Source organism: Rhopilema esculentum, chromosome 16, assembly GCF_057945365.1.
Source record: "Rhopilema esculentum isolate cy_ngs chromosome 16, ASM5794536v1, whole genome shotgun sequence".
NCBI classification, from domain to species: domain Eukaryota; kingdom Metazoa; phylum Cnidaria; class Scyphozoa; order Rhizostomeae; family Rhizostomatidae; genus Rhopilema; species Rhopilema esculentum.
In genome coordinates this window covers 3,565,132-3,589,731 of record NC_142830.1, presented here as the reverse complement: position 1 = coordinate 3,589,731, position 24,600 = coordinate 3,565,132, and the positions used below count along the sequence as shown (strand labels likewise).

The following is a 24,600-nucleotide window of genomic DNA, read 5'->3' as shown; positions in this document are numbered from 1 at the left end:
AAGGTAAAATAAAGAAATTCATTTTGAATTTTGATGTAAGAGATAACTTCACTTTTACAAATGTGTAAAATTCTTTTACAAATTTAATCAGGTATCATATTTGTGGATGGGCCAAATTCGAATACTGCACAGGAAATTATCAAAAATCTGCAACAACCCTCTTGAGAGAAAAACAAAGAGGTTTGTCGCAAACTCTGAAAGAAGTAGAATTTGGTCACTTCACAAAATAAAGGTGAAATTAGCCCCCTCAGCCTCCTTCTCAGTATCCAATATTGTTGGGCCCATATGCCATTGAGTAAAAATCCTTTGTTTTGCAATTTCGTTGGAGGGGGTGCGTCATGATCGCAACTAGAGACAATTTATAGGCAGGCATTGATTGATGTGCTTTAGAACTCTTCATGGGATTTAGTGGTAATTTTTATTTTGCCTCCACAGAGAAAGCTCTGAGCACTAATTACCATTTGATAAAGCTTGTTTTACAAATACAAGTCGATAGACAATGGCTTTCAGATCAAATGAGGTTGGAGTTGTTAAGACAACTTTCCCTCAGCCTACGTTTGTAATCGTTAAGAAATTTTATTTTTAATCGAATGGGCACCAAATTCAAACACATCTCCATGCATTCATATTTTTTTCAATTGCAAACAACAGGAAGGCTTCAGACATAAAAGCTCAACCATAACTTTTATTAGGCCCATTCTTTAAGTCAACTGTAAGATTTATATGAAAGGAAAAAGCATTTAACATTAAGTTAATTTTTTGCGTAATATATTAAGGCACGTAACGTAAAATCAACTCCACTATTTACAAATTAGTCAAATATATTACACAATAAATACTTTTTTGAAGCAGAGGAATGCTACAGTGTTACTAAAATATTAATTGGGAAAACGCAATCATAAAAAGTATTTTTTACATTAATTTCTGTCACAGATGAAGACCTGGCGTTAGTATTGCGAAATTGGTGACAGTTAAAACATCTGCTTCTAATAAATCGCGGCATTAAACGCCGGGAGATATTAGAAAAATTCTCTCAAGTTAACCTAAAAATTAAAGGTTAAATATAGAAGAACTTTCTCCTGAAATATTTTCATCGAATAACAATTTAATCACGAATCTATGCATTCCAGCTATTATTATTAATTTTTAAATAATTTCATTTTTGTTATGATCCAATTTCAATCAAAACGAATGACCAGCCATATTTAGAAAGAAAGCGTTACAAACGAACAATTTCAAGTAGATATGTTACTCACCAAGACGGAGGGGTTTTATGCCACGTTCCAGAGCGAAAACGTTTATTAACTCACAAAAATCGAAAGACGCTTTTCGAAGGAAATCATTTTCCTTTGAACAATACAGTACCATTGATGAAACTTTATATGCTTGCAGCAGCCATGTTGGGTGCATATTTGGAATGAAAAATTATGAATGAAAATTTCTAATGTTCCCGTACCGGAAAAGTTGTTTTGTTCGCAAATGAGCCAAATACAGAAAATCCCAAAAAATTAAATATCAAAGCATTGATAGAAAAAAGACACATCCCTTCTAATAAACCACCCTGATTTTAATCATGATTTTACACAAGAGAATGTAGTAAACAGAATGAGCTCAACTGCATTCTATATCGTTTTTGTGTAATCTCTGCCAAAAATCTGAGTGTTAGCTGTCGGAAATTCGCTCTTATTTATCTCTACTGTATACAGGCTTTATGGGTAACTTTTATTATTTTTATAGAATTTTTATATCTGGGGCATAGGGGACTCTTTAGGGAAAGTTGCTTACAATAATCTCGTTTTACTTGATAATAATAAAGCTGAAATACATCGTACGAATCTTTCTGCTACTACAAGTCACTGATATGCAGGGTGACCGGCGTATAATGCAATCTTCGTGGTAAACATTTGCTCGACGTGAAATTGCATCAGATTTGCCAACGTTTAAACCAAAACGTTGCCAATGAGGAATTTTTTGGTACTGGTTTGGAATCCATGCTACAAAATTCCTGACAAGTATGCCGTAAGTTTGACAATAGTGGGTCTAAATACATGCCTTCTTGAATGACACACAACTCTGCCAAGAACGACAGCCATTTTTGCTTGACTGGTTTTGTCTGAGATTTTGTTTCTACTCCAAGTGACTTTTGGAGTAGATTTCCACATTTCAATCGCACATTTCAATGCACAACCGATCATTTGGAATTCAAGGCATCGAAGTTGTAATGGAACTATGAAGTATCTATAATCATAAAATCTTAGCCTGTTCCGTTATGTGAAGAGCTCTGGGCCAATAAATAGCCAGTTTTTCTTTCCGATGTCCTTTGGCTAACACTTCTTTCTAACAACGCCACAATCTGTTCCATGTTGTTGGTCATTTGTTGATCTAACCTCGTGATTTGTGTCTTCAGCCTATCAATGTCCCTTCTTAGATGAATATTACATTCACAGCAGTCTGTATTAAATCTGTGCTGCGACTCGTTTTCATGTACTGACACTTTTCGATTATGATGATCATCATTATCACTGTTATCGATCTCTTCCTCGTACCCCTTGCCTCCGTATTTGTCAACATCAACTTTGACAACAGGGTAACAAGGGTCATATTGTCTTTTTTGTATTAATTCTGGACTCTGAAAAACAACATCTGCCAGTCGTGCTGCACCAGGAATATCGAACATGGAACTCTCCAAGTCAGCTTGTTCCAGCTATCAACAAAATAAACAAACTTTTAAATAGAAGTGAAACATTAAAGTCAAGGAGGTGACATTTTCTTCATAACCTGAACGGAAATAGTAACATCTCTGTCAATGAATTTTGAAAATATTCAATTGGAAAATTGATTAGAAATGGTAAGAAAAGGCATGGTGATTTTAAGACGAGCCGTTTTCTTATTTTGGATATTTATAAAATTAGTTATTACAATCCAGAAAAGCTGTAACACAATAATCTGACATACTGCAAAATATACAGCAATATCTAAAAGCAACAATGCACGGCCAGCCTTCACCAAACAAAAAATAAAATTTTTATTGAAGACAACGAGACCAATATTTACACTGCTGGCAATATTCCTAATTCACCTTGCAACGAAAAGTAAATAAATTTTCATCTTTGATATCCTTCTTTCAAAAATTAACCAATTTGGTTTGACCAAGTGCAATAACTTATCAACATTTGTTAGGAAGAGTAAACTAGATTCTTAAGTAAATACTAAAATTTACCATAATTTGAAACTGACAAAACATCAAAGATGACTTCATCAAAAAGTTTTATATAGACTCTATGTTAAGGGCTTCTGAATTTTGATATTATAGTGTTCCAAGAAGGCTTGGAACTTGGTATCATTTATTGAAGGTCGCAATCTTAGCTCCTCGTGTTCGAAACCATAGGCCCAAGAGAACTGGGCACTAGTGACCGCAAAACCGAGAATGGAGTCCCTACACCTCAGACTTCAGATGTCATTTCAAATTTAACTTTTTTTTAGAAAAAAAGGCACGTATAAGACGCTTGTTTAGAACACAGTTTTAACTTGCTTTGCAACTTTTGGTACATATTCATAAACATTAGGGTTGAATATTCCTAAAATGCGCCGCTGTGTTCCAAAATAAGGGATAAACTGCGAGCAATTCTATGGCAATTTTAAGAAAATTTATCGATAACAAAGCCTAGGTCTATAAAACAATAATTATTGACAAAATATTGACATTCATTGACAATTTAGTGACAAATTATGGATAAAATAGTGCCCGAAAAACACACACGAAAAATTAGTTTCGAAATAATATTTCATGACAGTAATTTTACTGTGGCCATTGTCCTAACAGCAGGATAAGGCGCAGTTCGACGAAGAAGCAAACTGCAGTGTGAAGGAGCAATAGAACAACAACGACAAAAATGAAACTTTCTAAATCAATTTAGCTATCTTTATCACAGATTGAGCAAATGGAAAATGTACCTGTGGGTCTCTAAGATCAAACGTTGTCTTTAGATCCTCCCCGAAGCTCTTCCTGAAATCTGGATATGCTCTCAAAATATACAAGCAATCATCTCGCCCTATAGCGTGAAGATCACAATACGTAAGTGCACGCACGCTTGCTCTTGATTTTCCCATCGGTCTGTTAGCAACCATGCTAAAATTCTCTCCAAATACGTCTCCTTTGCCTATGAAAAAAAATTCTTCACTTGACTACACCTAAATTGTTATGGGAAGGCATTCTCATGCGACTAGCGAACATAATTCAATAGTTCGGAAGAAAAGTCCAAGCAAAGGTCAAAAGAAATGTTGAAACTGAGTTGATGCAAAATATCTGTTCTTGCAAATCCGTCTTTTCCAAAATCAAAATGTATCAAACCTGCTCCTTAAACTTGACAGAATTCATGGATTTGGAAATGCTGCTATTGTGAGGAAAACGATAGATGAAATAATATGGGATGAAGAAAATGGAGAGTTTGATATTTAATTTTTTACAAGCTTTAAAAACAAACAAAAAACAAATGTTGCAGTAAAAAAGTGAAAACATCTTACCAAGAATAGCAGTGATTGTATCATTCTGAATAACTTCTACTGTGCCCCTCCCAATCCAATACAAATTCTTTATTTCATCTCCATAATGGATGATATAGTCTCCAGGAGGGCAATGTGTTGTTTTAAGCTTCAGTGACAACGTTCTGAGGCATCCTGGACTTGCCGACCTGAACAATGGGTTTGTTGATAGCAAATGACGGTTCAAATGCAAGCAAATATCAGCCTGCAGTCCCTCTGGAAACCGTTTGAGAACCTGAATGAAGAGGAAAGAATTGCAAAGTTTTCGTAAATATTATTCAATGGCACTATCTTGTTGATTGCAAAATAAGTGTGCCAAGATAAAGTATATGGAAACCAACTAAATTCTGGAGACTATAGAAAAGAGCCTTTATAAATAATCTAGATATCCTATCCCCCACCCCTTGCTATATGAACCTTTGATAATCCCCCTAATAGACAGAGTCCTACCTCATTCATGTCAATCCCATTCGTATACGAATAATCGTACTGCGCATAGTCTTCTAGCCGCTGGCGTAGTTGTGGAGGAATCTGATAAAACCTCATGAATTCTCGGACTCTTCTCATTGTGGCATGGTACTGAGCCATTCCTGAGTAGAGGCCTTGTATTATGGCGGTGACATTTCCAAATATAACAGCGTACATCAGTGCTGTAAGGTAATAAGAGAAGGTGAATAATAACAATAATTGAAAGTAGACATAAACGATTGTCATGAATACGAGACAGAGGGAACTTACCACATTCATAAGAAGACCATATATATTAGTTGCCTAAAGACTAGACTTTGAAAGCTGGCTCATCATCTTCTACTGTAAAAAATCACTATATTTATGACAATATTCATTACCAGTGCTGCATTTCTATACTCTAATAAAAGACATGTCTTAAAAGTAACATATTTGTAGTGATGTTCGAAATTATTTTGTTTTCATTTACCTTCCTCGCGGTCTTCAGCCGTGTGGTTTACAATTTCAGGACTTTTTGCAAAAGGGCTTTTTAAATACTGTAGCCCACCGAACAAAGAAATTGGTTCCGTGAGCATTAAAATTGCCAGGAGATTTAGCTATTTGGCAATAATCTTTATTTTTTATACAAAATTGGTAAACTTACCACCAACAAGCATGATAACAATTGTAAACAGCTTCTCTCCATTGGTGTTAGGCGATATGTTGCCGAAACCGACACTCGTCAAACTACTAAGAGTGAAATAAAGGGCTGTGATGTATTTTGTCTTCAGGTCTGGTCCACTTAACGGGTCAGAAGTATTATAAGGCATGTTGGTATCCCTGGCTAGAATGGCCAGCCAACCGTTCATCTTAAATTCTGGCTTTTCCATATCCCCGATGGCATACCAGATACAGGCCAACCAGTGAGCCACCAACGCAAAACCAAACATTAGGAGTAACAGAAGGGCCATTCCGTATTCAGAGTAGCGATCAACCTTCCTGGCTACTCGGACCAAGCGCAGGAGTCTGGCAGTTTTAAGTAGGCCTATAAGTGTTGTTGTCTGCAAAAAAGAAGCAAGGTATAAAGGCTTACGTTCTTGCCTTTGTATGGATACTTTCTTGCCATTGTATGCAATTATTCACTTATTTTCAAAATGCAGTCTAAAAGAATATCTGGTCCTTCTCAACTATGAACAAACTTACATGGGAAAAGGGCAGACAGCCTGAAAAGTGAATAGGCTACTAGAATCAACATTTTTTGCCATTTGCCATGCATCTTGTCTTTTCTAATTGAATCGGTTAAAAATGGTATCGAGATTGGCTTAAGGTCACATTGAAGGAGCTAGGCCTATCTACAGCTCACATCACGAGCCATGTGTCTCTGCTCAAAAACAGCCCTCAGTCGGAGAAGGATAATTCTTTGAGAAACTCAATGCGTGAAAACAAACAAATGAGGATATGATAAGTATCCGATTAAGTTTACACAAAAGTATCATGGGAAAGTATCATAATCAACACAAGTTTTAAATATATTTCAACTTATCTACAAAAGATTATCCAATAAGGGGATCCAATGTGGCCTTTGCCGCCTCTATCCATCCAAATTTCTCAAGCTTCATTAGTTACATCTTTTTAAATCTTTTTCATCGAAGAATTACATAAATTATTTTGAGAATTTTGCAGTTTTGTAAAAACTTCTATATTTTCTACAGTGCGTAATCTAAGCTTTTTCAAGGAAAAAGGTTAAAAATCTTTAATAACAATGATTTTAAAAAGAAAACACATGGCCAACTTCAAACACAGGTCAAAATCAGTTGCCCTCAAAGGAAACTTAGAGCTTAAAGGCAAGATATTTCTTAACACCCTTACTGGTTTGCATGAACTACCGAGCTCCCTCTCGTACTTCTACATAGCGACGGAGTCGATGATGAAATAGAATTAAGATGTTAGGCTTGATACCTAACACTTTCATAACTTGAAATTGGTTCTTGGTCGTACTTTATTAACAAGTAGCTGCTTTTGAATACTTGGCAACTAGACCTTGCATGAAATTAGATCACAAGACAAAGAGAACAAGGCTGAAACAAAGGAACAAACCTGGTCTGTATTCATTATCATTATCAACAGCTCAAATGGAATAGCTGCAAGCAAATCGATAAGGAACCAGCCTTTGACGTAATGCACAGCAATCCGACAAGGATCACTTACAACCTCTTCATTTACATCAACAAACGTTGTACGAAAGTTTATGAAGATATCAACGATGAACATGACGTCTACGATGTAATCAACAATGACTAGTGGGTCGTTGTAGTTAAAGGCGGCGGCTTCCGCCGTGTCTGAAGTGCTGACGGTCTTTTTAGTCTTCCTAGTCAAGACGAAAGCCGCCATGTACGGCGTGACGATCGCTGTATACATAACCATCACCAAGATCAACCAATCCCAAACTGCTTTGAAGGGAGAGTAATGAAGGACAGTCCATGGGTGAATTTTGGGTGATTCCACTTTGTACTCAGGCAAGACATCTGTGCCGAGAGACATGACCTAGGAAATAAGAAATGAAATTACCGTACTTATTCCATTAAAGCCGCCCTTGATTACAAGCCGCCCTTGTTTACAAGCCGCCATCGATTGTAAGCCGCAGCAAATTTGGTTCACAAAAATGTAAGCTACGCGAGATTATAGGCCCTACCTACAAAACTATGAAAAGATACTTAATTTGAGATGACGGACAACCAACTGATAAAAACCTTATTGTATACATAAACCGAAGAGTAGACATTAGGAGTTCAACCAACACTGATATTGTTTAGCATTGGATCGTCAGTATCTTTCAGAACCATTTCTTCCCCGCTTCTACATTTTCACCGTCAGCTTCAAGGTAGCAGGAAAGTTTCGCAAGATTTGGATCGATTAAATACGGTATATATCTATATGGTAAACCATGTTGGCATGCAAGGTGCAACAGATTAGGGATATTAACACGCACGATCAATTATAGAAGTGCTTGGCTTCATAATCAATAACAATAACATATTCCATCCGTAATCAATAACATATTCCAACGGGCCAGTGTCTCGCCATTAACGCGTACGCTGCTTAAGGTACAGAGAAATATCAATGGCTTTGTTTTCAGAAGCACACGCGGTTTGGCAAAAAGGCTGGAGAAACAAACAAGAAAATCATTAAACCTTTTCCTTCTGAAATCTCTTCGTCCTAATGTCTCAGTTGTTAAATATGCTGAGCTCGACAACAAACAGGCTTTGAGCTTATCTCTAGGAATTCAAATGCCATAAAGGAGACTCGAATATTTCATTTACTAATGTTGAATTTAGCGGTTTCTTTGTCTGGAAGCTCTCTAAGTTTAGGTCACCATGACAAGTTTAGACAAGTGCGATAAGTTTCGTTTTTGTCTGTCACAAGAAAACAAGATATCTAACATCTTGAACAAAGAGTTATCGCCCAGTAGCAAAACCCAACAGAAGAATGCGTTCCAAATGAGATATCTCAATAGAACCGACAACCACAAAGTACCTAACCAATGCAACTGTTATCTATAAAAGCCTCGATATACGTAAGATCAACTCAGACAAAAACATACACCATTACTACGATGAAAATGACTGTGGAGGATGTCTTGCATAAAAAGACTTCAATGACATATATTAGGTTAATGATAACAGGGCGTATAACTTAACAGGCCTAAAATTGGATTCATGCAAGAAAATCTTACACTGAAGCTTGTAAAAACCCTCACCAGTTGCTGAAACTCGTTGCGATGGGTTATCTAAGCCATCTTTGCTTCCAAATTGCTTCTTTAGCTACTTATTCAAAGCCAGCCATGAAGATCTCTGCTCAAATAATTTAGCTGCTTAATCTCAAAAATGTTATTGCTTTCCTTTACTTTAAGATTACGTTTAACAACCATTCACTTGGACACACCGGTATTTAACGCGTCAATTATTTATGATGACTGTACACGTGAATACAGCCGATATGAATCAACGTAAGATAAAAAAAAGGTAGGTCGCACTCTACTTTATAAGAGACCCTGGCGGTATGAGTGATGCAGTGTTAAGGACCTGTTGAATAGCATCTTCTTGCATCAAATTGTTGGAATCTGTTAACAGGCCTAACAGTATTTTGACCGGTAAACAATTCAAATGGTTCCGTGACCGTTGGTCAAAGCAATGGGCTCTGAGGGTCTTAAAGCTAAAAATATACCTAGGCTGTAAAGATTGACGCGTTACTTCAATGGCAACGTTCAGTGTAAAAGTACGACGTAACTAGCTGCATATCATACAAACGTAGCAAGAATCCTACAAATATAGGGGGAGTATTGACAAAAACAGCCCTAGGTGTATCATAAACATAAATTATTAACAGGATAATAGCAATTACTAGATTCAATATAATTTCAGGGAATGCAAACCTGCATCTAACTCATCTGCATCATCGAGTAACAAAGAATGCACTTGGGAGGGAACGTTTAATAATATACCGTTTGAATCAGCAGTGATTTAGACAGGTGATCTTCAAGGATTTAGTTTGTATAGAAAAGTAGATACAAGGCATGAATCTTGAAAATATGGCGTATAAAGATAACACATATACCTTATGAGCAGGAAGTTCGCTTCTTGCTTAAAAAAATCTAGAAGCAGCTCTTTGAATATGAAACTCCAAACCATATACTTGTTACGTCGCAGGGACAAACCAACAGAAAACCAATAGACCAAAGCAAGAACAAGGAGCCAACCATAGGGAATTTCTATGGCACAAACCCGCAAGTCATAACTAGTAGCATTTTAAGTCGAGCTCAAAGGTAACGTGGAAACTTTGTTTACAGCGTGAGACAGCACAATTATCCGATAGCTCGAATAAATTGATAAGCAAGGATTGTCTGACTACGTCAAGGTCATTTGGATCGCCTTTATTTGCCTAGAAAGTCGGGAGATTCATAAATGCTTAAAAAACACCATTAATTAATCCGTTAAGATCAACAAAATTATAGCTCTTGTGCCGAAATCCACAGTAACAAGAAAAGTGCACTGCAACAGAGTCTATTTGCGATTAGAATGAAGGTCAGGATCAAAGAAATAGTTTCCGACCCTGGAGTCCTAAGCTATTTCCATGGCACCTATTCGAATAGTAATTTCATTTTATAGATAGGCAAAGCTAAAACACAATGCCTGAATAATCGTATTGAAGCTTGTCACGAAATGATTGCTACAAGGTTCAAATTGTAATCAAACAGGGTCTGATGGGAACTGAAACTTAAACGTGTGCAATTATGACCAAATAGCACGATTAAAGCTAAATTTCGGCTGTTGCTCTCCTGGTTTTATAACGATAAACAATTATTTTTGGCCTTGCATTTAAACACGTTTTACGCCTACAAAGCTGTTGCAAATGCATGGATCAGGTTATTGGATTTAAGCCCTTAGATAACCCCTTTACCATGTTTATGATTAGGACTTCTTTGCTTCAATCTCAAAATTTGAAGAAAAATGACATTTAGGGACAACTTAATGATTGTTGTGAAAAACAAATATTTTGGGGTAACCTTTAGTGACATTTATAGTTTTAGGGTTAAGTGACGTTTTAGGTACCAATTGGGAGATATACTTGACCTATAAGGATGAATGACTTTTTGAAGGTAATTTATACTCTATTCTGAAAATTTGGAGATGACATATTTGCTGGTGATAAGTAAGAAGGCTAGGACAAGACCTCTTAAAGCAGTGCAAATAGGCAATGCCTCTAGCATTCAAATGAAGACTTTCCATGTTACATTGAACTTAAAACCTGCTCATTTTGTAAAACCTTCGAAAAAAACAAAGACAAGCCTCTTTTCAAAGAAAATCGCTTTACGTCTCTGCAACACCACTAGACAGCAAGTTCAGATAAAATACAAAGGGAACTGCATTATTTGAAATTCATTTGGAGACGAACTAAACTTGCTAAGGCCCGGTGCAAATAAAATCTTTTAATACGGTTCTTGTCTGATGTACAACAATCTTCAAAAGTAATTTGTACCAAAGAGAGGCCAAAACAAAATAAAGCAACATAATGAAGATTTTAAATGCTGAAAGAGTCCGACAGTACGAAGCACAGGTGGGTATATTCACAGAACTATTTGCTCAAAAACAGGAACCGGTGATTCCGATTTGAAATGTCCATTCATATTATGCAAGCTGCACCATATTCATTAAATTTTTCCATCAAGCCGCTTAGTACCGCAGCAACTTTGAAAAAAAACGACAAGGCAAAAGCTGCAAGGAAAAAAATCCGAACAATGTTCGGAATAACGAAAAAGAAACTTTCACTGTCATAAATAATTTCTAAAGAATACCCAAACATAACGTTTCTGCTTAACCTTAGGCTCAGAAATAGTAATCTTTTAAGGTTTCTTGTAAGAATATATCAGACAAAAGACAAAGAATAGAAAATCCTAAACAGGGACATGCAAAAGCATAGAAGGACGTGAAGAATTTACTGAATTCATAAAGAAGAAGGTGCTAATACCTTGAATAAGGCAAAGATATAGCAACTGAAAATGTAGTTCAATGTTCCCAGCCGCTGCCCCAATTCAACGTCCTAAGTGCAGAAAAGTCAAGATGCCAAAGAACAATGAGGGAATAAGAGGAGAGAATAATTTCACTTAGATAATTTTATCAGTTCTCTGAAGCTCTCTGCCATTTAAAGTCTTTCACCACAGAAAATTCCTCCTGATTTGAGAAGCAGATTTGTAGAACAGCAGAGACTCGCGCGTTGGTTATTGGTTTTTTTTGACGATATCCTTATACCCATGGCAAATCAACTCGTTGCTTTAAACCAAATGGCGATAAATAGGGGGGCAAGTCGTGGAAGGAAGGAGCACCAAGTGATGCTAAAAGGCAATTGTACATTTTTGGCGCATTTTTCACAGAGAAATTGGAACAGGCTCCGTGTGCACTAACCTAATCCTAAAAGTTTGATTTTCTTCGTGCGTCATCAGCATTGCCACTGTGATGTGTACCGACGAAGGCACATGTATTAGCCGTTTCGAATGTTATTAAATTTGGAGGCATCGTGCTGACACTAAAAGATTCGACAAGAGGATTGCGTGACCTCTGCCAATAGAAATTGTTATCTAAAAAGAACGTAATCTGATTCTTTTAACATGGAACAGAGATGATCCGATCACACAAAACAGAGAAGCAATACACAAATTGTAATCGAAGATAAACCAAATTTAGCTCTCTTTCATTCTGCTTTAGCAAAACACCAGTTTTGCATAACGGCGTAATGCTTTGCGGGTTCTGAATTTAATACCTCAGATCAGAGCTATTAATGTCAGACTCGCGGGAATACCTCATCTGATCTTTCGTCATGTGAGCTTCATATGTTCGTCGAATGTGAAGATTATTAAATCCAAACTTGGCTACAGAATCAACATTTTTATAAAGGTTGACAGTCTCTCACTGAAATGCTTAATATTTCAATGTTTCATTCTTCAACTCCTTACGAAGAAGTGCATATAGAAAAGCTTTAAAGAAATGTATCTTGTTCATTAAACATTTGCTTTATACGCTTACCCAAGCTGTGTTTGACAAAAAGAATGGAAGATAATAACAGGCTTCAAAGGCATATAATTACTGTATGAGAGAGCCAAGTGGTGTGTACAAATACGATATGGTAAAATAAGGTATTGTCACGATATTGAGCAGATAGATGATAAAAGTCTCAAAAATTTCAATTTTACTTTTTCAATGATAGTAGAAGACTGTGATAAATATAGACTGAACCAATAGACACTTTTTTATCTAACAAAAAATTCAATCTGCAGACGACGTTGCAGGTTAAAATATTTGCTGTAACCCAATTTAATAATTAAGACTCATTCTGTAAACACCTTCGGAAAGATTGAAAAAAATAACTGAAAACATACCTTCAGCACAGCCTCCGATGTCTTGCGAAATACCGAAGTTTTTTTCGGTGCCTGATTTCTTTTAGGTTTGCAAAGCTTGTAACAATTTGACGGCATTATTGCACAAACACGGGACTGAAGAAAGTTTGTCGAAATCAGCTTTTCGCTGGCATCGTTTGGTAGACTAGAGAGCTAAATCAGCTAGGCGGATAGCCAAGTAAGCCGAGCAGCTTGAAGCGATAATAAATCACAATTGTGCAATCATATGTACATGTGTTGGATAATATGCGTTTGAACAGAGGGTAGACGATTTCCATACAAGAAGACATCCAGTTCAGCTTGCTGAACAATATCGCATTGCAGAAACGTCCACAAAGCAACCACCAATAGAAGGCCAAGGTAAAAAACAAAAGAATCCATATGCACTGTTTACAACACATGCACCTGCTACTTGAAGTATGAATTTTCACTATACATAATAATCATAATGCTTAGCAAGAAAAAGACAAGATTGAAGCTTAGATACAAGCTAAGGCACGGAAATAAAATTACTGTAGAAAAAGAGATCAGTTAATCAGAAGACATTGTTGTAACAAGGCAGCCACTGTGAACAGTGAAGAGCAAATTTTCATTCAGTGCCCGGATATACGTTTTAAAACACCTCTTTAAAACAGGGAGGTTCTCAATGAAAACTCAATAACTTGTGAAAGTAAAAAGGCCTGAAGCAAAGTCTTAATTGGTTTTAATGGATAAAACAGTTTCTTGTAGACTTTTTTCTCAATAGGAAGCTGAAACGATAACCAGTACCAATGAAAACACAACTGGCATTTAGTAAAAGCCAGCAGCTGCTAGGCAAGCCTCTGTACTAGGTCTAATTTTATTGAATCTTTTCTATGTTACCAAAGGATCAATGTTATCCACTCAGGAAAAGCTCTGGCCACGAAGCATGTTAAATATGGAAAGCAAGAACAGTTGTATGATTGTGTGAATGATTCCCAAAAGAAACACACCAGGATGCTTGAAACTAACAATTAATGAACACTGTTTGCATACAAACTTGTAATGTGACAATGTCAAAAATGACAAGAGGTCAGCACGAGGACCGCATTTGACACAGAATGGGATAGCTTCGAAGCGAAGCACTTGAGAACTCCTGACAACCGCACCAAACTGGTAGCATTTTTCAAAGGAGAATCTTTACAAATATTTGCTTTGATTCTGATTCTAGCACCCTCTTTGTTCTACTTTATATTCACGATATAAACGGTTAAAGAAATATTTGTGACCGCAGAAGAAAGTTTTGATTCTTGTTATAGAGGTGAATGTATTAGTCATCGAAAATGCACACAATTTTTGATAAACCAAAGATTAAAATTTGGGATTAATCAAATCTGGCATTATTGTAACTAGTGTCAACAAAAATTTAGGTACAACCAATGTGGGTGCTTCTTGGTAATTTATATCACCGAGAGTTTACAAATACTTTTTAAGTACTTAAAGCTGCATACCTTTTGTGGATATGTATTACGATTGTGTGAAATTCGTTGCAATTCGTAGTTTTGAAGATCATTTACTCTTGTAAGGTGTATTATGATTCAATGCGACAAATTGCTTGAAGAAATGAAACTGAATTGAATTCCTTGAATGCCCAAATTACCACGTAAATACGTAACATCTAAACAATTGTTAAATTTAATTCTGAGCAATAATTGAGTTGCAGCAGGTATCTAGGTTTGATACTATCAAGGCCATACCTTAGCTAATATCTTTTTGCATCTTTTTGCTAATGGTGGAGCGCGAGTTGCTTTGAACAGTAGACTTACAGTAGACTTTAAACAGTACAATTTAATTGAGGTGTATACTGGCTCGAATAATGAAATTACATTGAAGGTTGCAGCTATTCAAATGATTACTGCAAGACTAGTGCCAGTGTCACAATCTTCTATGAGTAGATCTCAAGTTAAAGAAAAGTTTTCCAGTAAATTATGTAGGTTATGTTGCAACCTGTTACCTTCCATCTGTCTGGAGTAAACGGGTCGCTCCTCCTGGCTATTATTAGTGAACTGACGATAAATAATGCGATGAATAATTTGAAGGGCATCGTGAAGCAAACACTAATATAATCAAAACACGGTTTACATGTGGAGGATTTTCAAGAATGGTCTCAATAACGATTCATTTCCACAAAAGAGAGAAAATTCTGAGGCTGGCTGTTGAAGTACGCACAGAATTGGGAGAGATGCAGCTGGGCTGTTTTAACTAGTACAAATACATGGATCAGAACAATTTGCTCGACAAACTTGATTGAATCAACTGGATTCGGATTTAAAAAATTTCGTTGCTTGAGAATTAGCAAGATTCAATTTAACAACGCAACTTTGCAGCTGTTGCATGGTGATATTCTTTTGCTCCTCCGTAGTGATGCATAGATGAAATCAAAATGACTCTGACATAAACTACCGATTATTAATGACAGAAAAAGCCGCGAAAGATCTTGTTTTCTTGGGACCTGTTTTGTTTGAAGCAGATATGAGTCTTTTTGAGTAAACCAGCTATGGCTGACAGACAGAAAATTCCCGACAAAGGCTTTAATTTACCGCCAAAGCAACGGCCATAACAGACTGACTTCCGAATTGAAAAGGTGATCAAAAACCAACAGTGAGACAGCAACCGTCGCAATATGTATCACCATTACAGTAGCAGAAATCACGAGATATCAGAAACTATAGGAAATTTACGAATGGATTAATGGGCACAATGCCATTATCTTATGGATGCAATCTAGTCCAATCGACAAGCAAGAATTAAAACCACTTTGGTAATATAAGCTCGTATGCTTAAATGCTAACTGAGGTAAAACGGGATTGCAAATTGAAATCGATGAGATGTTTTTTCATATGCAAGTGATAATTATTCAACTAGATATAGAAACAAATACGAGCGATAAACAAATAAGTTTTTTCAATGTATGCAGGGTTCAATGTTGCAAAACTGGGATACAGAATAGAACACTGATACCGTACATGATTCCCCTTTTTCTCTTACAGTCGTTCAAACTCCACCAGCCCACAACCATGGATAATTCTGTAACTGAAGCATAATTTAAAGCACAATGACAAAAATCTGTTAGGTGCCACAGAAGCAATTTAAATAAAAGGGGGAAAAATTTGCTGCTTTTACTACGCACTGCTGAGTCAAGCTAAACAAAAATATTTATCATTGGGCTCAGATATGCTCAATGGGAGTAGATTATAACCAATTTCTGGACAAAATGTTCAACCAGGTATTCAGAATAAGACAATTACTGAGGACTGACAGACGTGTTTTGTAGAAATGTAAAAATTGCGAGAAGTTATAACCATGGCGACTAGCAAGTTTTTTTTCAAGATTGTAAACAAGATCATACAGTTTATGTTCACGAAACTAACTTCGGTAGGCAGCTGAAAAATGTCGACTTGCATAAATAAGACAAAAAAAATTGTTTTATTTTTTAAGTGCGAAAGGCTTGCTTAAAAACACAACAAACAGACAACCAGTATTTACATTGAATAAACAGCGTAGTGTAATTTTGAAATGTATTCCGAGTGCATTTGCGATACGTGCAATGAAATTTTACTGTGCATTTAAAGAATGAAAGTTCTTAATAATCATTTGCATGCATCAAAAATTTGCCTATTTGAGGCACCACAAACAGGCTTGCTGTACTAAAATGTGTATATTCAAATATATTTCACATTACGAACAAAATGTATTCAATATTTCTTTAAAGCCAACGAAGTAACATGCTGAATTTATCTTGCCCGAACAAAAACAAAAATTAGCTCTCTTCCCACAAAAACAACATTAGTCCGATTCATTTGGCGTACGGAGCAGAAGTTGCCCGTAGAAGAAACAGACTGCGGCAGATAATAAATCTACTTTGCTCCATGATCAAAAGCATCATATGTTTCTAAGCAACATATTATTCCCGAATAATAAACTATTAAGCAAAGACTGTAGAAGATCGATGAGATCATTTGCATAAACTAGGATTTAGTGACACGTCAGAGGTCTCTATAGAGACTAATCAAGAAACACATTTTGGGATTATATGTATCTTTGAAATTAAGCGAGCAAAATCTCAAGCAGATGTTTAGATGACAACATGCCAGATTCGTTCATGATCACGAACATAACACAAGCTTGTAATAAGAATGATTATATAGTGCCGTCTCCCACATCTAAACTTCAGGATGAAATGAGCTGCCAAGCGTTTCATTTCCCTTTTTATCGCTCAATTAGGTTTGTGACTTCTGCGTTTGTATAGACGCATTTTGTAAAGTTGACTATAATTCGCAATTCGCGCAGAACTCTCTGGCTAGTTGCTCCCTGAACCAAAAAATGTCGCTGAAATGGCAAGAATGGGTCATTCATTGTCCATCAAATCCTAAAAGTAGTATCAAATAAGGCACCATCTTTGTTTTATTTTGATGGTCTAATACACTTTTCTCAATGTTAAGATGTTCTTAAAACCTGCACAATTAAACACTCAATTTCAATCTATCAACATCATTCAAGACATCCCCACTAACACAGGCGCTCAAAGAGTTTAAAAGGATCTTCACAATACATAAACAATCAAACTGAGTGGCTACTGTGTTAAAGTGAAGCAATAACGAAACATATGATTCACTATTCTATCACCTGCACGAATTCAACAATCAAAGAGACAGTCACGTTATCCAATTATTCAAATTGAACTTACCTTTTTTGTAACAACATCATTCTGTTTCATGACTTCAATATATAGGGTTCTATTCTTTAGCATGTTAGTAAAACAAACGGCAACAAACTTTTAGCGGTCCTAGCTATTAATCATCGGTAACAAGTGCGACTTAGCCGTGACGAGATCATCGACATACAGTGATGGTTATGAACCGCTTGAAGCGACAGTGAACTCGAAAGGTCTGGAAGTTCTCATAAATAAAAACTCCAGGTTCTGCTAGTCAATCACTGAAGGCTCCCTTCTTAATGAAAACAGAACTAGTAATAGCTCGCGGCAACGATACTAAATAAGTTGGCGAGTTCAACTCGATTTGATTCTAATCTGCTCTATATGCATTTGTTTTCATGAATTATCAGGAGATTAAAGACAAAAGACTTTGTAATTGTGTAAAGAAAGCTATCAGTCCATTGTTGCGGTCATCACTGCCTGACATTAGCAAACAACAGAAGTATCTTTGGTCGCAGGTGTTACAGAAAGTAAAAATGTCATACAAGAATGATTTTTATGGAAAAGCGAGCCGCTGAGGTGACCACCATCGAAGGGGAAAGTGACAACCAAGATTAAATAGCAAAACGAGAAGAATATTGTTTAAGAAAGGTCACGGCCAAATAATAATCTACAATTGACTAAGATGAGAAAAAATTGATTTATTATCCAAAGAAATCAATGATAGTTTTCCAGCGAAAATTGGTATCTAAATCCACAGCCCATCAATTCTAGTGCTCTCAGAGTCAAAACACGAAGGAATGAGCCATTCAATTCGCTCAAATGACAGAACAGGAACCAAGTAACCTTCTCTTTGCTTGAAATGTTTCCCAATGTCAATCGTTCGGGTACAAGCAAGTCCAGAAAAAAATTATCTGACAACGAGAGGCAAATAACTCTAAGAGCACCACCAATAAATAATGCTGAGAAGCGCAGTTTTAGGTGGAGCCGAATAGCGGAAACTTTTCTAAAATCAAGAAAAACTAAAATCGCGCCGTACAAGGTACACAATGCTGGTCAAATATGACTTCAACATTCCGTACAGCTATGCCGTGTTTGCTACGATTACAAGTTTCAGAAAAATAAAAAATTTAGAGAAAGATGGTAGCAAGAAATTTAGACAAGATGTTTCTTGTAAAGACAGCAAGGAAACTACTTTCCAACACTCTGTTTTTGGCGAAAGTTGTTAAAAAAACGTTCGACAAAACCAGTCAACAGTCAACTCTGTTCGCAATGTTGAGATGTCGTCAATATTTTTTCTCCAATTATTCCCAAAAAATCTCAAAAAATGCGTGAATTTTAAGAGGGTTCAGAAACGTTAATAACCTATCTGAAAAGTTATGATGCAGTTACGTTATTAGGCATGTCGACGACCCAATCGAAAGTAAGGAAATATGTGAAGTTCTAAAACGAGACACTTTGAAAAATTGTTTGAGACATTGAGATTGTGTTGTAACTGAGACAAAGATGTCTCGAATCAAATTATTTTCCATTGCTAAGCCATCGGGACACTGCATTGATAGCCACCTGAATTGAAAGTCGGCGTAAAGCATCTCACGCCATGTCAATGAAATTGCAAGCAAGTCAATTTGGAAAACAACTATATTGCGTTGCTTTTATTAGCAGCCAACGGATCTTGTTCGTTTTGTATGGATAGGTGACGTGCCTATTACAAAGTTGATTATGTTCCTTCATTGGCTTCAAAATGTCAGTTTTCGAAAGTCGGCTTAAAGCATCTCACGCCATGTCAATGAAATTGCAAGCCAGGCTTCACAGCCAGTCAACTATTAAGATCACAAGCACTCTTGTTGTGAAAGTTCGAGAGTGGGAAATAATTTAAGGACTTGGTTGATAAAAACAAATAGTTGTATAATTTAAGTTTTTAACGTAAAGTGAATGTTACCGGATAGAACTGGCAAAAGTGCTAAGAATTACTTCATGATCTATCTGAAGTTTCAACAGGAAGCCACTTTTTGAAAACAAATACGTCATCAACATAAAAGACAACGCAAAGAGAGATCCTCATAGCGATTTTAAAGGTTTCCGAAATACTTCTAATGAGACCGTTCAAAGTTTAAAAAGCAAAAAGCTGCTTACTCTGTTTATCTCAGGCTCCTGCTGTAAATACTTTCGAAAATAAATCCAATTTCCCAGTTAAAGAAGTTAAAGAAATTTCTTTTTTTTTAAATATAACCTGTGATTTACAGAAAATATAAATTGGAATTCGGCATTGGGCTATAACTTTGTCAGTGAAATATCTGTATGCTCTGAACTGTCTGTCTTCTAATAAAAGAATGTAGATTAAGTATATAGTTTATGGACAAAATAATATATATTAACACAGTTTAATGTTCTGTTAATATCTTACCTCGTGCATGGAAGAGCACCTCAGTGAATCATCGCATTCACCTTGGTCAATACTTCCACTAATATCACTAAACATTACCACTCTGAATGAATGTACCAAGAAGAAAAAGAAATTCAAGGAAAGAGATCTTCCGGCTCTTACAACTTAAGACATGCAGACTAAGTGGGCTTGCCACTGGCAACATTGCATATATCGAGATAATCTCTATTTCCTTCTCTTATGAAAACCAAACAGCCTCAACTGTTAGGCTATTTAGAAACTGTGCATGAATATAAGAAGTGTTTGCTCTAAATGATCCAGCTGGCTTCACAGCAAGGATCAATAAAGGCAGGACTAAAACGGCCTTTCTGGTTGCTGGTCATAATAAGCAAGTGCATGCTATACATCCCTGCTGTGCGTCACAGTTACACAATGAGCCGCAAGATACGTTTGTTTCTCATACACAAATCTTGATACAAAATATCCTGCCTATCTGCAGGTGGTAACCATTACTGTATCAACGAAAACTGACATTTTGAAACCAATGGAGGAACATAATCAACTTTGTAATAGGCACGTCACGTTTCCATACAAAACGAACAAGATCCATTGGCTGCTAATTAAAGCAACAAAATATAGTTGTATTCCAAATTGACTTGTGAACACATTGTAATGAAAATAAGGACCATTTAGAAACAAAAACAAAACGCAACATCAATAGTCTCTTTTGACGAGCTATTACCGCAGAAACCTGAAGACAGAATCTCCCATAGAAAAATTCATTGATTCGATGTCAAAAGGTTTGTAGACTTTAGCGATCACTAAAATCTGACATTGCAAATCTATGGGAGTCTCTGTATAAAAGTATTTTTGTCTCCCTCATTATTATGACAGCGGCTGACAGAAATACTCATATAAGTCTCACAAACACACAGACAACAGAATAACAACATACCTGTGCAACTTTTTGTCCAGGGTTGATACTGGTTTGTCTGAGGGGTGGCACTGCAGGATATGCAATATCGAAAATGCTTCCTTGATTTTGCCCATTCGCAGGAGGCTTTGTTTTCAAAAATGCATCCGAGGGGCCAATTCGACCACACATATCTCCATCTGAGCTAGATATCTTTCGGCCGTCTAGCAATATGCCCAAATTATTATCTGCATTCAAACTGCTCCTTCTGTCATCAGAGTTGTGTGCGAAACCGCCAGGGATATGAGATGCTGACCTTGAAATCTTTCGACGAAGATTGGATTGGTTGGCTGTGCCTCCTTTGCTGGTAGTCTGACTCGGCAACTCTTCTTCAGGTGGGGTCGGGCAAGTGAATTGAACTTTCGGAGAATATCTAAAATGTCCATTGGCAGGCATCAATTCCTTCCCAATCTTTTTCTCAAGCAGTGCGATTTCTTCTGGTTTCCCATCCATCCTTACTTTCTTTTTCTTTTTCTTCTTACTTTTCGATTTCTTTTTTTGTTTTTCTTGTTCTTGAAAGAAAAAAAAAATTTAATAGCATAATTGAAGGTTACATAAAATAGTGACTTTCGCCGTTACTTCTAGATCACTTTCGAATAATGCTGTCACTTCAAACTGCTTTGTGTCATGAGGTCGAGCAGCTTTTAGAGCGGTAACTACTCTATCTTCCTTCAGCGCCCACCTCATTACAAAGACTACTTTTTAGAACTGTAACCTCTCTAAAACACATTATGGTGCAAAACTACGATCATGGTGATTAAAAAGTGCGAATAATTAGCAGAAATATATAAAAACATAAAAGACAGGGTTGGAGCCATAAGCATGAGGAACTCCAGAGGGCTTGTCTTTCAGCTTGTCAAAGCAAAGTTTGCATATCTTTGACATTCACTTATGTTACGTTCATATAGCATACAAGCTTGCAATTAGCTACAGATTTTATTTGGCTATGTACTATAATTTGTAATTTCTTGTCCAGTGATAAATTCATCCGATTATGACGATAAAGGTATGAAATTTGAGGCATGTTTCAATGGTATATATTTCTACATCTATTGGTTTTCCAATCTCTTGAAAACAACAGGTCATTAAATCAAAGAAAGTACAAACGTAACCAGTTTATGAACGTAATAGGCTTGAGCTTAACTTGCCGTAATTTTATATTTATGTGCTTAGGGACGATATTTCGTGACCAAAGATTCTTGGAGCTGAGAAAACCAGCACTGATTTCCTGAAATACTAAGCATTCGACTTTCAAATTTCGAGAACGAATATCTCTTGAGCCTATGTCTTGCATCTGCAGCTGCAAAATACATATTTTAGTGTCATGTTTTGTACTTACTGGGTTTATGAAGTATCTTTAATGTACTGACATAATGCATATAGTACACGGCACATGACTTACAAACGCTTACATTTGTCTCTGAAAAATTCTACGTAAGATGCACCACACGCCATTTATCTTCTGCAGACCAAACGAAAGTTCAATGCTCTTTGGTCAGATCTGTTAAGCGTGGCTTATCTTCAAAGCTTTCACGAAAATGGGAAACACATTAAAATATCTCTAAAGACAAACGACTCATAAATTTTTAATAATTGCATAAAGATCATCTAGATTGATCTGAAATTGTTTAAAATTTGATTAATAAATGGTGCAAAGATCACCTGGGATTACTAGCAATGCAATACAAACATAGGTTGTCTTTTATACTGCCCTACCTTAGAATCAGGATTCGACAACATACGGCGGGTTTAAGAAAACTTGCACAAGACAATGCTGTAAAAACTTTGACATGCTTTGCGCAACGGGCATGCTTTTGCGGTACCTATTTTTACGTGGAGAGCAATGGATTGTATTTGGTAATTTCATGCGATGCGAAATTAAGCCAGTTTTGATAATTATGTCGCAAAGCATGCCGGTTGCGTAAAAGCCTTTACACACATAATACGTAGTCCAGACGAAGAACTAATGTCGCAAATCTAATACAAGTTTCACGAAAAATATTTTTCAAAATTTGGAAAGTTGAAAATCTCCACCAAAGGGCTTAATTTTCAAACAAGAAAAGTAATTGTACCCGCAATGTTTTTAGGAATTTGCAAAATTTAAATTAAATCGAGGCCACAGGTACTAAATTTATGAAGCCGTCTTCAAAATAACAAATATTTCAAGATTCCATCCAGTTACTGAAAAACGACTTCAGTCAATTGACGCTGTGTATGCCTCATCTAATGGAACCTGCAATCGTGTTATATGAAGGTAGGCATCAGCGTGTTCGTGAAAACATGTGCATTTCCTTCTGTCAATAAATTAAAGCTGTATGAAGATAGCTACGTAACTAAAAGTTGTCTCTTAGGAACAAGGGCTTGTGGGCTTGACGGACTCTAGGATAATTTTGACATAAGAAAGACATTGTATAGGTATTCAATTGAGATCAAAGCCGTTTTTACTGTCTTAGTTTGACGATAGTCACTTGTCAGTCAATGCCCAAGGTGCTGTAACAGCTGAGGTTTATTACTTTAATCAAAACATTTATGCCGTTCTTAAAATATTTTCGAATCAAAAAACTATAATACATTCGCGCTTTCATTATTTGATTTGATGACTTGAAATTTCAAGCCACTTGGATTTCTTAAAGTTTCATTCTTTTCTGCCCAACAAAACTAACCAATCTGTCTAAGGAATATAGAAAAACCCTTTCTGCTATGACATGAACGGGTCTTTTCGAGCTGAAACCAACATAAACAACTAAAGAGCTGCCTGAAGTGCCAATGAAAATACTTCAGTGATGCATTCAGGAGATACATGAAATTTAAAGCTTTTTGCTAAACCATGAAACAATACCTAAATGTACAAACAGTCCTTCTGTCTATCATGCTGAAATACAAAAACCAATACCTTCTGCAAATTAACACATTATAATTTTAATATATATTTTTGTTACTTATACCACAGAAGCCTTTATCTTTGAGAAAACAATTCTTTTGTGCACACATATAGCTTACAATTAAAACTATCCAAAATGTTGAAAGCAGGCTATTTTCCGTTAGCTGTAAAAAATGTATTTTGCAATTGCATTACTTTTTTTAGGCTAAAAATTCTGCAGGTTTCTTTCAAAATTTTCTGAGATCCTCCAAAATTTGAATGCTCCGCACTCCTACCAACTTCCACTAAGACTATTGACTGCTGCTAAATCTAACTTCAAAGCCTTTGGAACATTCTTCTCTTGGACAATACTTTTCAATCACAGTCTTGAAATTTGATTATCTTCCATTGGCAAATGATTCAACACTTAAAAAACCATCCTTATAAAAACAAAGGAAAATTGGATGAGGTTTGGGTGGGAGAATCAATTTTTCTGCATTCATTAAACTTTCTAGGGGGTCGTTCACAATATGACAGCCACTTTTCTTAGGTAGAATAACGGACACTGAGAAGCAATGCTCCTTTAGCGAATCTATCTTATCTCGTAGTGTGATCACACACATTGTGATTCTTACACCTGGTACAAAAGATTGCTGGTCAGCCTCTATCGAAGTGGCGTTTATCAGGTCTTCTAAGGTTTTGTTTTCTTCTGAGTTCTTATAACCACTATTATTGTCGTGTTTTTTCCGTCTGGTTTGCTGCTCTTTGTAAA

General features: G+C 36.3%; 1 protein-coding gene across 6 annotated transcripts in view; it reads right to left on the bottom strand.

Moving 5' to 3' along the window:
• Positions 1 to 1,841: 1,841 nt before the first annotated feature.
• Positions 1,842 to 24,600, bottom strand: part of LOC135682199 (voltage-gated inwardly rectifying potassium channel KCNH6) — a 50,636-nt gene continuing 27,877 nt past the window's right edge. For 5 of the 6 annotated variants that reach the window (XM_065196975.2, XM_065196974.2, XM_065196973.2 and 2 more), the window contains 7 exons: positions 20,951 to 21,480; positions 7,087 to 7,533; positions 5,654 to 6,050; positions 4,993 to 5,192; positions 4,525 to 4,777; positions 3,955 to 4,160; positions 1,842 to 2,704 (listed from right to left, as the gene is read on the bottom strand). In XM_065196975.2, coding sequence (XP_065053047.2) covers positions 2,255 to 2,704; positions 3,955 to 4,160; positions 4,525 to 4,777; positions 4,993 to 5,192; positions 5,654 to 6,050; positions 7,087 to 7,533; positions 20,951 to 21,480 — 2,483 coding nt within the window. In that variant the 3' untranslated portion in view covers positions 1,842 to 2,254. Of the gene's footprint in view, positions 2,705 to 3,954; positions 4,161 to 4,524; positions 4,778 to 4,992; positions 5,193 to 5,653; positions 6,051 to 7,086; positions 7,534 to 20,950; positions 21,481 to 22,380; positions 22,400 to 24,600 lie in introns of those variants that run through there. The other variant, XM_065196980.2, reaches the window with a different exon arrangement.